The sequence below is a fragment of the Saccostrea echinata genome, unplaced genomic scaffold (genome assembly GCF_033153115.1).
Source record: "Saccostrea echinata isolate AGI-Se365-2 ecotype Australia unplaced genomic scaffold, CSIRO_AGI_Sech_v1 ptg000005l, whole genome shotgun sequence".
Taxonomy (NCBI): domain Eukaryota; kingdom Metazoa; phylum Mollusca; class Bivalvia; order Ostreida; family Ostreidae; genus Saccostrea; species Saccostrea echinata.
Window position 1 is genome coordinate 2,851,745 of NW_026889754.1, and position 13,256 is coordinate 2,865,000.

The 13,256-nt window shown below is 34.7% G+C and overlaps 1 protein-coding gene and 1 pseudogene across 1 annotated transcript; one reads left to right on the forward strand and one right to left on the reverse strand.

The window, feature by feature from the left end:
- The first annotated feature begins 526 nt into the window (after nt 1-526).
- LOC133179942 (uncharacterized) lies at nt 527-1,178 on the forward strand. The gene is made up of 2 exons (XM_061314614.1): nt 527-736; nt 921-1,178. Exons 1-2 carry the CDS (start codon nt 527-529, stop codon nt 1,176-1,178), a joined length of 468 nt encoding a protein of 155 aa, XP_061170598.1.
- A 2,704-nt stretch (nt 1,179-3,882) lies between these two features.
- On the reverse strand, nt 3,883-5,750 carry LOC133179943 (uncharacterized; annotated as a pseudogene).
- Between the last annotated feature and the right edge of the window lie 7,506 nt (nt 5,751-13,256).

The window sequence follows — 13,256 nt, forward strand, 5'->3', positions numbered from 1 at the left end:
CACCATATCATTACTGTTATCCTGGGTTTCCTTAATGATTTTAATTAAATGATTGTTGAGTGCTGTGAATGGATTATAATGCATACCTAAATCCCTCTTCTCTCCTTTGGAATTACCTATACAATTATTTATTGAATAAACATTGTAAATTAAGCATTGCTGGTTTCACTTATATAGTTCTGATTTAGAGACAATGCAGGATGAACTTGCATGCTATCTGGTCTAAAAACAATTATGTATTTGATACTCAAGGCATTTACCATGGGTTTCTGTTTCTTTTCTTTTTTTTACCCCCAAAATCATTAAAAATCAAATACATTATATATGGTGTTCTGATTAGATTACCAACGCCGTTATAGTCTTTCTGTTAATTTGAGTAGAGATTACAATAATTAAATATGTCAAGCTTATTGTTTATTCAATTAAGCTTTTACATATATATATATATATATATATATATATATATATATATATATATATATATATATATATCATCCAAATAAGATTTCTTTTCTTGCAGGAGGAAATGGAAAGGACTGTCAGATTGAGTGGAGAAGACATATCTGTAAGAAGTTTTAAAATCAAAGACGACACAGCTTCCTGCAAAGTATCCCTTTGGAAAGACCTAAGCAAAAGGAAAACAGCAGTGGGGAGTCATTTTGAAATTACGGATGTCATTGTGCAGGTGTACAATGACGAAAAGTCAGTGTCCACCACATCAAGGACCAAGTTGCTGGTAAGGATAACTTCTATGTGCAACATGTTTAGTAAATTTTTCGTTGTCTTTTATATTGCTGTTTACTTGACCAAAAATATTGATTACTTAAAAATACATATTTATATATATTTCGCACCGGATTAAATATACTCTCATTGGTCACCAATGATTGGTGTACACTTTTCATACTTCATTATTGTAGCCAATTACTGCCCCAGATGTGAAGAAGAGAGTCGCATTTGTAGTCTTTGAGGTGGAAGATAATGGATTCTTTTCCCTAACAGGAGATCTGGATGATGGAGATTATCCCGAATTTCTGATCAAGACTAGCCTTCTTGCGAAAGCTCTTCAATGTCAGCCAAAAGAAGTGGAAGTTCGCTTGTTGTCAAAACTGCCACTTAAAGCAGAAATAATTATCAAAGAAAAAGAGGTCAAAGTGATCCAGATTCAGCCTCAGTAATGTCATGTTGAATTTGTGATTCAGGGATGTACTGTAAAATGATTCAGAATTTTGCAAAGTTTTGTTTGTTTATTTTTTTTTCATATTCTTCTTTTTATGTTTTGAGTTCAACTTCATTTTACCTCCAAGATCTTGCCATTTTCAGCAAATTTTTTGATACCTTTTGAATCTCTAGAGATTTTTTGAAATGTGCAATGTTTCTTTTTTACAGTAATATTGCTTTTGTATATACTTGTCATGATGTAGAGGGTAATAGAAATAGAATCTTAGTAGTGAAATATTATTGATTGATATTTGTAGATACTTGGTAGTTAAATTTAAGGGATCATTATAGAAATGGATGAAATTATGTTTTTCAATGTCAAATTTGCCTTCAAAGTAAACTTCATGCAGTGAAGAACATGAATTCTATAGTTTTAACAGTTTTAATGTTTTGATCATTTTCTGTTTAATTTTGTGGGGTACAGAACTTCTGAATATAGACAATCATGAGAGAACTGAAATTTGAGTGTATTTAGTCCTCATGAAGTTGAAAGGTTTTGAATATTTATTTTAATCTGTTTCTCAGGCCCTTAAGTAGTCTGGTTTTGCAGAATTTTATTTTTTTTTTTTTTTTGTGATTGGATAAATTGGAACTTTTCTCCCTTTTATCTAAGGGCAATTTTATAATTGTTCAATTTGAAATACAGTGAAAGTAACATTGAATGTATATTTAATATTGTTTTGTAAATGTTTTCTTGAGGTAGAGATTGATTTTAATGAAATTGTAGGTTTTAGTATCTGTTATCAATATTTATTTTCTTTTAAATTTTTCTGACACAGGACAGTTGAAATTTTGACGGATATTTGAATTAATTTGTATGGTATTTTTATTTCTGAAATATAAACTTGCCTTTGTCTGCAGCTTCCCTTCTTTCTGAAAATTGTGTTTGACTGCAGCCCCCTCCCCCCCCCCTTTTTTTTTTTTTTAGAAATATTGCAGATGTTTTAATATGATGCACGGAATATACTTTAACATTGAATTTGTAAATATTCTTGTGATACAGAAGTAGATTTATCTTTTGATAAAGGCCAGTTAAGTTAAAACTTTTTCATTTTTAATTAGACAGTTTTATTAAATGTCAAATGCAGTATTGACTGCAGTCCCCCTTTTTGTTTTTTTTGTTTTTTTTTTTTAAATCATTGCTGAAGTATTAATATGTTGCATGGAATATACTTGTAACATTGAATTTGTAAATATTCTTGTGATGTGATTTAGAAGTAGATTTATCTTTTGATTACGGAGGGTTAAGTTTAAACTTCTTCATTGTTAATTAGACAGTCTTATTGAATGTCAAATGCAGTATTGATGTGAAATTTCAAGCTCCACTGAAAGGAGATACTACATAATTCGATGAATTGTTTTGGAGTTTCTTTAACCTTTTTTTGCGGTGTCAACATTGCTTGTCTGATAACCTTATCCCTCTTTAATACAATACACTCCAAAAAATTCTACATGCTTGATGATGCATTTTGTAAAAATTCCTTGCACTCAGCTTTTTTTAAATTTGTGAAATCTAATTGTACTTAAATTTCAGTTTCCATTCATTCTTCATATTTTTATCATTATCCTTTGATAAATTTATCAAATCCATCAAGTCATACCAATCACTCAAATATTGTGCCTCTATTCAGAGACTTCCAGATTGAGCATTAAAGAATACTGTAATCCTGTGCCAAATGTACAAATGATCTTTCATGCCAAACACTAACTGTTTATAGTGCCTATAAAAATAGTGTTTTCAGTTTATACAATATACTAAATTTCTTACCTTGTGCCAAATTTACATGTCATATTTATCACTGTAAAAACTGTTCTTCCTTAAGCATATTTTTTATTATTGTTACGTATGAATATCAATACTCCATGGACCCTTTTGCCAGTTGCGAAAAGAATTGCAGAGCTAAAGAAGACAACAGTGTTTGACGTTCTGGGAAAAACCCTCCATAACCTGAAGTCCCTTTATCGTATTTAATTCATATTGCTTCATGTTTATTGTATATCACATATTTCTTGCAATGCGGTGACTTGCCGCATTATTTGTTTTTATTTCAGGTCCCGGATAGGATCAGTTCTTTGGAACAGGGGGGAATGTAGTACAATTCGTTATATGTATCCTGTGCTGAGCCCGTGTATGTATTCCCGTGTTGAACCTCATGTGTATGTGTGCGTATGACGTCACGCCTTTTTGTGTAGTATTAGAAGAAGACGCCATTCTGTGTAAGAACCTACGGGTAACCACTGTGAACTATTTCGACGTGCTGTGTGCGGTCTGGGGCTGCTGTGTGCGCCTCACATACATAATAACTTGCTGCTGTGTGCGCTCGTTATCTGTGTATATTTGTGTATTTGTTAACTGTCTTGTTTTGTGTAATAAATGTCATTACAACCAAATTTAAAAATAAAATGAAAAGTAAAATTGAAAATTACAAAAATACTAATAAAAAATATGTACATTAAATCTTGTTGTAAAAATCAGTTTCTTGTAAGTATTGTATAATTGTACAAGGATTAATGTTTGTAAAAAGGTCATGCATTGTTCGCACATTATTAAAAAGTCTCTTTCGTATAGGCGAAAATCAGAACATTCCAAAAGAATTGTAAATAAGGTTAATTCTGCTGGAAGGCCGATGTCGGTGATCTTGTCATTTAAAAAAGCCATCCTTATTTTTTCAGTTTCTTGAATATAGTACCTTCCCAATCTTCTTCCTCAAGTTTCTTTTTCTTTACACTCTTAGATGTTGTCGCCTTGACAGTTGATTTAGGTTTGATTCTTTTCTGGCGTCTGTCGGTTTTAATAGTCTTTTCTGACACGTGAGGAATTATTTCCTTGATGGCCTCTTTTAATTCCGATTTCGCTCTTTCTTCCACGGCAGCCATGGGAGTCACGTGTTTCCCCGCGACCTTTTTGTCGGGTGATTCCGTTGAGTGGGGGTTGACGGGAATCATGTAAGGTTTCTTGGAAAACATTCCCCCTATTCCGCCTCCCGTTTGACGACCCCTATATTTTCCAGATCGAAACTGACCATCCATCATGTTTCTGTAAAACGATTTCCAGACCCTGGGATCTGAAACGTAGGTAGAACCCATCATTGTATTTCAAACAAGCGTTTCCTCAAGAGGAGGGTAACGGTTACACCACCTTTTAAAAATGAAGCTGTTTGATTAGAAGAGTCCCTTATATAGATCCTCACGTCTTGAAATTCGCCCAATCGAAGGGGTACTTCGTAAGGGTTAGTGTAGATATTGTTCCCTGCCTTTTCCCTGCGCACTAAAAACTATAACTCTTCCATGGTGGAAAGAAAACGTATTGAACAATATTTCACGGCCGTATCATGCTTTGGCGGGGTACTTTATTATTTTAAAATGATTTTGATATAAAGGTATTAAGATCAATTTGATTTTGTATTATTTGATTTTGTATAATTAATTATATTTTTTTTTTCAACAATCAATTTGCAGAGTGTTTTGTCTCATAAAGATGACAGATAGTTGCAAACTTTTTTTCAATGTAATAAAAAAACACTAATTTTTATTATTGATGTTATATTAGGCTGCACCTTAGTTTCATTCATTAAAAAATATAATGAGTAATTAAATTTTCACTCTAAATGTTTAAACAAATTGTGAACACCTCTCACATCTAGAAAACATTAGTGATTTGGTACCTTCTCTGAAAAACCCAGCGGGGGGAATTTGACACTTTTGCACAGTTCTATTTTGTATTGTTTAATGGAATTTTGAGCTTGAATACTGTTCTAATCTCCAAATATTTTATATTAGTAGTCATTTATTTGCGATTTTTTTGTCTGTTTAAAATAAGAAGCAAAATTGTGAAAAATTGCCTTAAAATAGCTAAATAAAGCTACCTGACGTAGGTAAATAAAGCTACGGTAGGTAATTTTAGCTATGAAGCTAAATGTACTGATGGTACTGGACCTGTTTACTTTTTGAACACCAAGCTGTTCAAATATAATATTGAAGAATGCATGTCCTTGAAAACATACATACCAATGAACAAGAGTATGGGCTTCATCCACAACAAATAAACGGAATGATTTGATGAGGACAACATATTCCGCTATCATTCTGCAGAATGGTTTCTGGTGAAGAGAAGATGAACTGGTATTTTCCCTCAAGTATCCCAACATCCTCAGACGCGTCTTTACCAATATATGTAGCTGTAAACCCCTTTGATCTAAGAAAAGCAGTTTGTTCCTTCAAAATTGACACGAAGGGACTAATAATAATAACTTGTGGCATCATGTCCCGAGTGTTGGTTTCAGTTTCACAGTGTTCATAAAAATAGGAAAGGTCATGTAACAGCGATTTCCCCCACCTGCCCTTAAGGAGAGGAAGACAACCTTTTCTTTCAAACGGTTACCGATAGCTTTCTCTTGCTGCGAGTTCAATTTCGCCATTGTTTATCGCTCTCCGAATATCATTTGAAAGGTGTTAAGTGATTGGTTGGAAATTTTCAGGCGCGCCGAGTGAAATTTTTAATCGGATGAAATTTGATTGGTTTCCCCGGTTTAAGCACAATTCAAGAGAAACAAGCAAAGCGAATACTGAACAACCACAGGTTTGAGGTAGGTTGTGGACTCAAAACCGTGGTTTGCGACGATGAAGCAATTCATCTATTAAATTGAATGAGACCGGTTTAAGTAGCCGTAAAATTTCGGAGATTGTCGGAATAAGTCCAAATTCCATACAGAAGGTTGTAAGACGAAATGCTGAAAGGGGTTGCCTGGAAAACAGCGAAAGACCGTGAACAAAACGTTTAGTGGGCGAAAGAGGTGATCGCGTCTTGTAAAGTTTGGTGAAGAAAAATCGTCGACAGTCTGTCAGATTTATCGAATAAATTTAACGAATCTGTACCACAGAAAGTGTCAAACAGAACTGCAGAGATGAAAAGAACAGAAATATTAAAGATGCTCCGTTTCAAAGAAAATAATCTCGGCACCAAATCGTCAAAACCGTGTTTTGTGGTGTCGATCCAAATTAGTGTGTACAGAAAAACTGGAGTCAGGTCATTTCTACTGAAGAGATGAAAGTTGCTTTAGGAAAGAACAGGAAAATCTATGTCAGGAGAAAACCTGGAGAAAGATTTCAACCTGATTGTCTTGGACAATATAGTAGTCATTCGCCCCGCTCCGGCATATCGGCTATGTTCTTTTAATGCTGTTTGAACTTTGACGAAAGTCGAAGGAAATATAAACTCTGAGAAATATATTCCGGTCCTAGATGATCATTTGTGGCCTCTTTTTGCAAAGGAGTTTCCTGCAAGTCCCAGGATTCTACTGGAGGGTAATTGTCCGGTGCTCCAGTCCAGACAGACGGTTGAACGAACCAGAAGTCTCTGACGAGACTGTAGCTCTACTGGTTGTATTTATAAAGGAAGATAAAAGTAGCACTTGGACTTGAAACTTTGCAACAGCAATAAATAGAATAATGATCCTTGGTTGAGTCTCTTTTGTGGCAAGATTTATTATTATATCAGACTAAAACTGTAGGAGGAATAGCCTTTTAAAACAATTTTACAGAAATTTTGATTTAAGTAACCATGGCAACATCATTCAACAAAATCAAAACTCAATAACACCAATTATGTATCTCTGTAGTCTACTTGTATGCCACATAATACTGAAATCAGACAAAAAGTGTAGGAGAAGTAGCGTTTTGAAAGTATTTCAAGAAATTTTCTATTTTTAGTAACCATGGCAACACTGTTCATCGAAATCCGAAACTGGTACAGAGAATTAAGTATCTTAGTCTACTTGTGTGCTAAGTAATACTAAAATCAGACCAAAACTGTAGGGGTAGCATTTTAAAGGTATTTCAAGGAAACTTCTATTTTTAGTAACCATGGCAACAATGTTCATCGAAATCAGAAAATCAATATAAAGAATTATGTATCTTAGTGTAGTCTACTTGTTTGCCAAGTTATACTGAAATCAGACCCAAACTGTAAGAGGAGTAGCATTTTGAAAGTATTTCACAGAAATTTCTATTTTTAGTAACCATGGCAACACCGTTCATTGAAATCAAAAACCGATAAACAGAATTATGTATCTTATTATAGTCTACTTGTGTGCCAAGTTATATTGAAATCAGATCAAAACTGTAGGAGGAGTAGCATTTTGAATGTATTTCACAGAAATTTCTATTTTTAGTAACCATGGCAACACCGTTCATCGAAATCAAAAACCGATATACAGATTTATGCATCTTAGTATAGTCTACTAGTGTACCAAGTTATATTGAAATCAGATCAAAACTGTAGGAGGAGTATCATTTTGAAAGTATTTCAAGGAAATTTCTATTTTTAGTAACCATGGCAACACCGTTCATCGAATTCAAAAACCGATATACAGAATTATGCATCTTAGAATAGTCTTCTTGTGTGCCAAGTTATATTGAAATCAGATCAAAACTGTAGGAGAAGTAGCATTTTGAATGTTTTTCACAGAAATTTCTTTTTTTAGTAACCATGGCAACACCGTTCATTGAAATCAAAAACCGATACACAGAATTATGTATCTTAGTGTAGTCTACTTGTGTGCCAAGTTATATTGAAATCAGACCAGAACTGTCGGAGGAGTAGCATTTTGAAAAATTGTTTACAGACGGACGGACAGACAGACAGTCGGACGGACGACGGACACCTTACTATCGCATAAGCTCTTCTGGTCTCTGATCAGTAGAGCTAAAAACGACAAACAACATCCTTACACTTACCTGGCTTAGTCAATCACCAGACATTAACATAATTGAAAATGTGTAAAGGAGAATTAACATCAAACTGGAACATCGCCTGGACAAAATTAAAAAACGCGAAGACTGAGTACGTATTGTGATGGACATATGGGCCTCTATTGATTTGGAGGTGACCAGAAAACGGTACACATCGATACCAACACGATTACAAGCTGTAATAAAAGCAAAAGGTTACATAACCAAGTATTAGTAAGGTAGGATATATTTCATTATATATCAATTTAAAAAAAAAAACATTGAAAACTGCAATGCGCAAGTATATTTTTTATAACGGCGGCCATCTTGTATACTGTATTATGGCCAGGTACTGTATCTATCTTGAAATTCATTTTATCACCCCTGTAAAATTTATCCTATTTAATGAATGACATACCTTAAATATTACTATTACATGTCTACCGTAAGTGAACCACCACTTTAAATTATTCATGTCTTGAAATATATATAATAAAATATTTTTTAAATGCTTCATACTTGCAAGGCAGAAGAATACCCCTTATCTTTACTACAAGGCTATATTCTCAAGAGAACGTAAAATACATGACTTAACACACTTAAGTGATTTTCTCTTCCTTTTCCATGAGATCTGTCTCAGCAGATGGTTGCACGCATTTTACTATGTCATCAATAACTTCACTAGGGGTGGTCTTGGAAGACGTGATTGCTTTCACATTTACGAAGAGGCATGTTGACAAGTGTACGATCCTGTTGGTTTACCCTCTCTCAAGTTTTGACAACCAAGTCATCCCACACAGTTAACTTCTTTGATCCGGTACTACCTTCGACTATAAGTTCCTCCTTTTGGATTGGCACTTCTCATACCTCTTAAAAAAGCTTTATTGTCAATGGAATTTAATGTACGTACAATAATTTATGGACACCCACGTTTTGTCTATCATTTTTTATTATAAAGTCTTTATCCAAAAACACATTCTTACCAGGTCCTGGGATCATAAAACAGACTTAGACTTAAGTCAAAATGTCAGTCATCTATAAAATGCTTATAACTTGTGAACTGAAAATACAACAATAGTCTGTTGATGCATTTTAGTTAAAAAGCATTTTAATTTAAACTGCTTGATTTCAAATCATTACAGCTCAATGTACATTTTTATGCCCCGGGATCGAAAGATCCCGGGGGTATATTGTTTTTGTCCTGTCTGTCTGTTTGTCTGTTGTTGATCAACTTTAACCTTGCCCATAACTTTTGATTGGTTGGACCTATGACTCATATTTCACATGTGTATTCCTTGTGACAAGACCTTTCTTTGGGTACCATCATATTTTACCTTTTGACCTTGACCTCTAGACTTTGACCCACTTTTGCAAAATTTTATGAGAATTTAACCTTGGCCATAACTTCTGAACAGTTGGTGCTTAGAGTTTCAAACTTCACATGTGTATTCCTTGTGACAAGACCTTCCTCTGGATATCAACCACTTTGACCCTTTGACCTTGACCTAGCAGTTTGACCTACTTTTGAAAAACTTTAACCTTGGCCATAACTTTCGAATGGTTGGAGCTAGGGCTTTCATACTTCACATATGTAATCCTTGTGACAAGACATTCCTTTGAGTACCAACTACTTTGACCCTTTTAACTTGACCTGGGAGTTCGACCTACTTTTGAAAAACTTTAACCTTGGCCATAACTTTCGAATGGTTGGAGCTAGGGCTTTCATACTTCACATATGTAATCCTTGTGACAAGACATTCCTTTGAGTACCAACTACTTTGACCCTTTTACCTTGACCTGGGAGTTTGACCTACTTTTGGAAAACTTTAACCTTGGCCATAACTTTTGAATGGTTGGTGCTAGGGCTTTCATACTTCACATATGTAATCCTTGTGACAAGATCTTCCTTTGGATACCAACCACTTTGACCTTGACCTTTACGTTTGACTTTTATTTAAAAAACTTTAACCTTCTCAATAACTTTTGAACAGTTGTATCTAGGTCTTTCAAATTTCACAGGTGTATTCCTCGAGACAAGATCTTTCTTTGGGTATCAACATTTTTATCTTTTGGCCTGGATTTTGAGTTGCATTTGAGAAACTTTAACCTTCGCCATAAGCTGCAATACGGGAGCATCAGTGTTTCACAAACACATCTTGTTTTTTACTTAAGCTTGAAATGTTTCATGATCCCAGGGTCTGGAACATCAATTACATGATCTGGACATATACATCTTGACGTATTCATGGGTTCATCAAGTAATCTTTGGTGATATGAATTGTATAATATCAATGCTCACAAACTGTATGTAATTTCTTATTTAAGTCAAGATAAGATATGAAGTAAGTCATTTAGATGTTCATAGATATTTGTACAAAAAATTAAGACGTGTCAAACATACAGGTTGAAAAATCTTGCAGACCACAAAAATCCCATTCCCATGATGCACTGTGTAATCCCCTGATAAACCAACGTATTCATACTTACACATTCTTTATGGTGCCGTACACTACATGAATCAAAACGTTTTCCATGTTACAGTTTTTTTTACAAGAGCCGCATCATCCTCACAATGTCTAGGTTTTGTGATTTAGGAACTCCACACATAGTGAGAAAAAGGAAGAAACAAATTATAAAAACAGAATATAAGATAACAAAACGTCATTGCAATGCTTGTGCCCGGTGGGCAGGGCAAAACCACTGATGAAGCCTAGAAAGGGCGGCCTGAGTTCTAACTTTAAACTCAAGGTAGTGGAACCAAATACTCACATTGCTTCTTTTTGCCACTGCCATCGCACCCTATCCACCTAACTCTTCGACTTAGCTCCCCTTCCCCTTCACACTCGACATTTTTAGTATCTGTGTGTGTTTAGTATTTTAGTATTTGTGCCGCACTCCATAGCATCTGTTTGTCTCGAGGCGTTAATGGTCGCTGACCTCAACAGCCTGGTATTAACATTTTCAGGCGTATTACACTGAAGGAAAGCAAAAAAAAAAATGAATAAAAAAAATAAATAAAAATAATTTTTTTAAGGAAAAACCAAACCAGAAACAAAGCATAAAGTAAAATGTGTGTGTGAGGGTGTTTGTGGATGTGTTTTAAACATACTGTAAATCACTTTATTCGCGAAAATTTTATTTTAGCGAAATTACGCGAGACAGTGTGCTCGCGAATATTTAATTCTCATACTAATAAGTATTCCTTAAGATTATATAGAGCAATTACCACAATTCCTGAAAATTTTGTCTCGCAAATAAAGAGTTAATAACGATCTCGCGAAAATATGGTCATCTACAGTAAAAGCAATAGAGAAAAACACAAAAATGCAATTTAATTACTATATGAAATAATTTTAATTAATAAATGATAGAAAGAAAAATATGAAAATTAAAAACAACCTCTCCATATATATATACTTTGCCCACTATATTTACCTATACTTTGGCACCTGTGGCCACATCTAAGTCTCTTGCCTGTATAAGACATTGTCAATTGTAGATTCATAATCACATGGTGAAACTTTGGGCATTTCTGAGTATTATGATCCCGATTACAGCTTCAGTTATGGAATAAAGGAAATAGTTGCAGAATTTGAGTATTTAGCCCCCCCCCCCCTTTCATCCCTAAATTTTTGATTAACTTTATCCAAGCTATTATTACCGTTCACGGTAGCTCAGTCGGTAGAGCGCTCGCTCCGTGATCGGGAGGTCGTGAGTTCGAATCTCGGCCGCGACAGACCTAAGTCGATAAAAATAGGTAGCAACTGTTCCTTCGCCATGCGCTCGGCACTTTGGAGTGAAAGTTGCGGGTCTTTCGGATGAGACCTTAAAAACCGAGGCCCCGTGTCACGGCAGGCGTTGGCACGATAAAGATCCCTCACTGCTCAATGGCCCTGAGTGCCGAGTAAAGGTCAAAATTTGAAGCCCTTCACCGGTATATGGTGACGTCTCTATATGAGTGAAAAATTCTCGAATGGGACGTAAAACAATATACAATCAATCAATCAATCCAAGCTATTATATAAGAGATTTTTTGTTTATAATTATACTTAATTCCATTCTTGCAAATCTAGATGCATCATTAAAGACCACGGCATCCTGCTATCTCCTAACATGGAAGGCTTATGTGGAGAAAAAAGATGGAAAGTGGGATTATAAAAATCGCAGACTTTTGCAACAACATTTTGAAATCCTATGCCTAATCCTAAATCTGGGTCATTGGAGAAACGTTTGAGGCCCAAACCAATATAAATATAAAAAAACGAGGAAAGGTCAGAGGATTTTAACGTTATGACTAAGCAGCAGCTGAAAGATAAAATAGAACAGTTTGATCTTGATGAGAAGGAAAAGGCGGATTTGATACAAATTATAAAGGGGAAGAAGGAGGGTTACGTTAAGTTTTTAACTGATCTGGAAAACAAGTAAACGGTATGTTTATTTTATTCGAAACATTTTAAACAGTACTTCAATGAATTTTACTCCCCAAATAATATTTGTAAACCTTCTCAATCAATGTGTCTTTCCTCCTGCGACCGTTCACGGTACCTCGGTCGGTACAGCGCTCGCTCCGTGATCGGGAGGTCGTGGGTTCGAATCTCGGCCGCGACTGACCTAAGTCGATAAATAAAGTGCCCCGCCATAGCATGATACGCCCGTCAAATATTGTTCAATTATCATAAACAGTTTAGGGTGCAAGAAAATCATGTCAACCTTAATTCAAAGATTTCCATGATTTTTCCATTCCTTATAATATTTGATATTTATGCATTTCCTGTAGTGCAGGCACTAATTATAATAAATTTCTCAACTGGTTGTGATAGACCCTGACAAATGCCCATCTGCAGCCTCCCCCCCCCCCCCATCATATTAATTTTATATTTTCAAAAAATTAAATAAAAGTATCATATTAAACATATCAAAATAGTCTTAACAATTTAATCTATACCAAATTAATTTTGAAAATAAAAGGCTGGCCATCAAGTGACATATGCTATAAACTAACAAGCAGTTTTTCTGTCTAATTCCCAAAGGATACAGATAAGAGCTGCTTGATCAGAGATGCTCTAACAGAAATGATTGAGACAGCTAGACTTCCTGTACATTGAACTCATTAATTATCTATACTTATAAATTAATAAATTTTGCCAATAAACTCCGAAACGGGTGCACCAGAGTTCTTACTTACTCCTCTAACAATACACTAGCTACAAGCTGATGTCCGTAAACTATATTTAGATTTCACTCGCATAGTAAGTATCGTACATTAAATTAAAAGTCTACTTTCATTTTCTATAAACAGCCATGAA